The 3,462-nt window shown below is 36.8% G+C and overlaps 1 protein-coding gene across 1 annotated transcript in view; it reads right to left on the bottom strand.

Moving 5' to 3' along the window:
- The window catches only part of LOC106536801 (clavesin-2), a gene marked incomplete at its 5' end in the record, with an annotated part of 5,985 nt that extends 3,244 nt beyond the window's left edge, over positions 1-2,741 (bottom strand). Inside the window, 2 exon segments of the mRNA XM_014034126.1 lie at positions 2,211-2,443; positions 2,631-2,741. Of these exon segments, the coding sequence (XP_013889580.1) occupies positions 2,211-2,443; positions 2,631-2,741 (344 nt within the window).
- Positions 2,742-3,462: the final 721 nt, after the last annotated feature.

Raw genomic sequence — 3,462 nt, 5'->3', positions numbered from 1 at the left:
ATGAGAAACTTTATAAGGATCCTGAGAAACCTTTGCAGTATCATGAGAAACCTTTGTAGGATTCTGAGAAACCTTTGCACGATCCTGAGAAACCTTTGCAGTATCATGAGAAACCTTTGTAGGATTCTGAGAAACCTTTGCACGATCCTGAGAAACCTTTGCAGTATCATGAGAAACCTTTGTAGGATTCTGAGAAACCTTTGCACGATCCTGAGAAACCTTTGCAGTATCATGAGAAACCTTTGTAGGATTCTGAGAAACCTTTGCACGATCCTGAGAAACCTTTGCAGTATCATGAGAAACCTTTGTAGGATTCTGAGAAACCTTTGTAGGATCCTGAGAAACCTTTGCAGGATCCTGAGAAACATTTGTAGGATTCTGAGAAACTTTTGTAGGATCATGAGAAACATTTGCAGGATCCTGAGAAACCTTTCCAGGATCCTGAGAAACTTTTGTAGGATCCTGAGAAACCTTTGCAGGATCCTGAGAAACATTTGTAGGATCCTGAGAAACCTTTGCAGGATCCTGAGAAACTTTTGTAGGATCCTGAGAAACTTTTGTAGGATCCTGAGAAACTTTTGTAGGATCCTGAGAAACCTTTGCAGGATCCTGCAAAAGTAAGTCAGGATAATTTTCCCCCCATCCCTCATGGGCTCCATATAAGATTATAAGACTTGCTTATATGGACAGCTTTTGCAGTGAAGAAACAATAACAGATTAAATAAGTTCCACTTTAAACCTGGTTGGAACCAGGTTAGTTTAAAAGGACTTGTTACCATGGAAACAGATGTGCCTTCTCTTTTGTGCAACCAAATAAGTCCAGGATTACACCAACATCTTAGCTTAATCAAATTTCCTAGTTTTGTGCAACTAATTCAGGACTTGCTATTTTTTAAATTATTATTATAATTTTTTAAGGTGCATGAAGCAGAACAGACAGAATGAGTGTGTTTTATTGACACTGATGATTAATAACTGGAAGATTAATGACTGGCTGCTGATTGGGTGACAAACGGCAGCGTTGCGGTACCCCGCAGTGACAGATTGTTGTTGTTTGTTCTCTGGTTTCAGTGAATGGGTCGGCTCGTGTCTCACAGCGAGCAGATGATATACTGTCACAGTAAATTAGAGTAAACTCTGGCCTATAGGGGGAAAAGATCCACGCTGAAATGTCAAACATGTTCACAGGAAACACTCGACAAACTGGTCTTGGTGTTATTAGCTTCTGTCAAAACATGAGGAAATCACAGCAGGAATTTAAGGGATATTAGTCAATTTTAATAGTTTAAATGTCAAAAAGCTTTTTAAATAGCACGCCAGTTTATTCAAACGGAAGCCTATTTCAATATAATTTTATTATTATTTGATTTATAATCATTTGATTGTTTTGGATAAATGTTATTTTATTTTCACATCATTCATTTTTTACTTCAGCTTTCCTGTTAGACACATTAATTAGATTCTGCTTTTGTTTACAAACTCATTTACTTATAAGAAATGTACATATGAAACAATTAGTGACATTTTTATTCTTCTGAGTGGAGACAAAAATGCCAAGAAGAAAACTGAAATTATGTTTATTTATTTCTATTGTATTTCTCGTTTTGATGTATGAAATTGTATAAATGGTTTTATCTGTGTTGTTTGATTTATGGGACTATGAATGGATATTAGCATTTTGCTAAATACGGTATATTTACGTCAATCAATCAATCAATCAATCAATCAATCAATCAATCAATCAATCAATCAATCAATCAATCAATCAATCAATCATCAATCAATCAATCAATCAATCAATCANATCAATCAATCAATCAATCAATCAATCATCAATCAATCAATCAATCAATCAATCAATCAATCAATCAACCAATCAATCAATCAATCAATCAATCAATCAACCAAGCAACCAATCAATCAACCAAGCAACCAACCAAGCAACCAACCAATCAACCAACCAATCAACCAATCAATCAAGCAACCAATCAACCAACCAACCAACCAAACAACCAACCCACCAATCAAAATTGACAATAATCTGAGAATGTTGAACTTATTTACTTTAAACCAATAAATGATTGACGTTCTACTGAACACTGAGTTATAAATAGATTACTAGAGTTTTGCTGTTACTGTTAATGATTTAAATTTGGTTGCTAAAAGTTTTGTATGTTTTTCCAGATAAACTGACGTGTTTAAAACCAGACCTTTTCATGCTCTTTGGAGACATGTTTTTCTCCAGGTCCCTCTCCAGGTCCTGGACTGACAGGGTGTAGGACTCGGGGAGGTAGTCCGTCTCCTCGTCGTAGGCGTGGTCCAGCAGCGTGCGAGCCCACGTGCCCATGTCGTACGGCGGCATCATCCCCCCCAGCTCAGATGGCAGGATCTCAGGGTGGATGAGCTGGTGGAGGCTGTTCAGGTTGTTTCCGTGCATGAAGATCTGAAAAATCGCGTCGATAAATAGCTCTGATTTGAATTTAGTCTTTTCAATCATTTCCAAATATGTCTAAAAACATCAAAAATATCAAACACTGGAGGGGTAAAGCAACTGAATTTCACATTTTCATCAATTTCAGTTAAAAACATGTTTCCTTTCATTTGTATTTAAACAATGTCATTTGGCCCACCCTCTTCCTGGTTTTGTCTTTGAGGAAGGGTCTGATGACGGTGTAGAGGGCGTGGATGTACCAGGGCTGGTTCACAAAGTGGATCCCTCCAAACCTGGCAGGAAAACTGTCCTGTGTCAAACAGAAACAAAACAAGCAAATAAAAAACTAAACACAAGAATATTTTCTTTATAAGGGACTCGACAGCGCCACCTAAAGTGAGAAAGAGGAATTGGTAAGTCCTAGAGAGCTGAAATTCGATACATAGGTAGATCTCCCCAATTCAAGAAAAAAAGTCTCTTGGAGATGTGCCCTAAAACCAACAGGAAGTCAGCCATTTTGGGTCAAAGTTCATATTTTGGATGATTTTCTATTTTGCTCYGAACTTTTGCGAACTCCTTCTAGGGATTTTGACCTATCGGCTTCAAACTCAGTCAGTATGCTGTTAAGACATGGGGGATTAAAAGTTATCAAAACGGTGAGTCATCAAGTAAAATAATAAAAGTGGTTACAGCTCCATTTTTAAAACTGTTCTCCTTAAAGGAGACATATCATGCTAAATGCACTTTTTTTTGCATTTATAAACTATTTTTTGTGCAATTATATTGTCTAGGAGTGTAGAAAGCTTTAATTTATTCTGTCCAGTTACTGCAAAGATATTTTTTATAATTTTTTTGGGTCAAAATTTTCAGTTTGTTCAAAATCTGCTGTTGCTTATTTCGTTTCATTGTTTATTTCGACACACTTTTTTCTTCGGAACTACCATTTATGGTCATGTATTTCCGGCAAACTGGATTTCATTGTCCGCCATTTTTTTCCTCGCTGTGTGATTTTGTACTTCATAGCGTCATGC

The sequence above is a fragment of the Austrofundulus limnaeus genome, unplaced genomic scaffold (assembly GCF_001266775.1).
Source record: "Austrofundulus limnaeus strain Quisiro unplaced genomic scaffold, Austrofundulus_limnaeus-1.0 Scaffold1979, whole genome shotgun sequence".
Lineage (NCBI taxonomy): Eukaryota > Metazoa > Chordata > Actinopteri > Cyprinodontiformes > Rivulidae > Austrofundulus > Austrofundulus limnaeus.
This window is presented reverse-complemented; position numbering and strand designations above follow the sequence as displayed.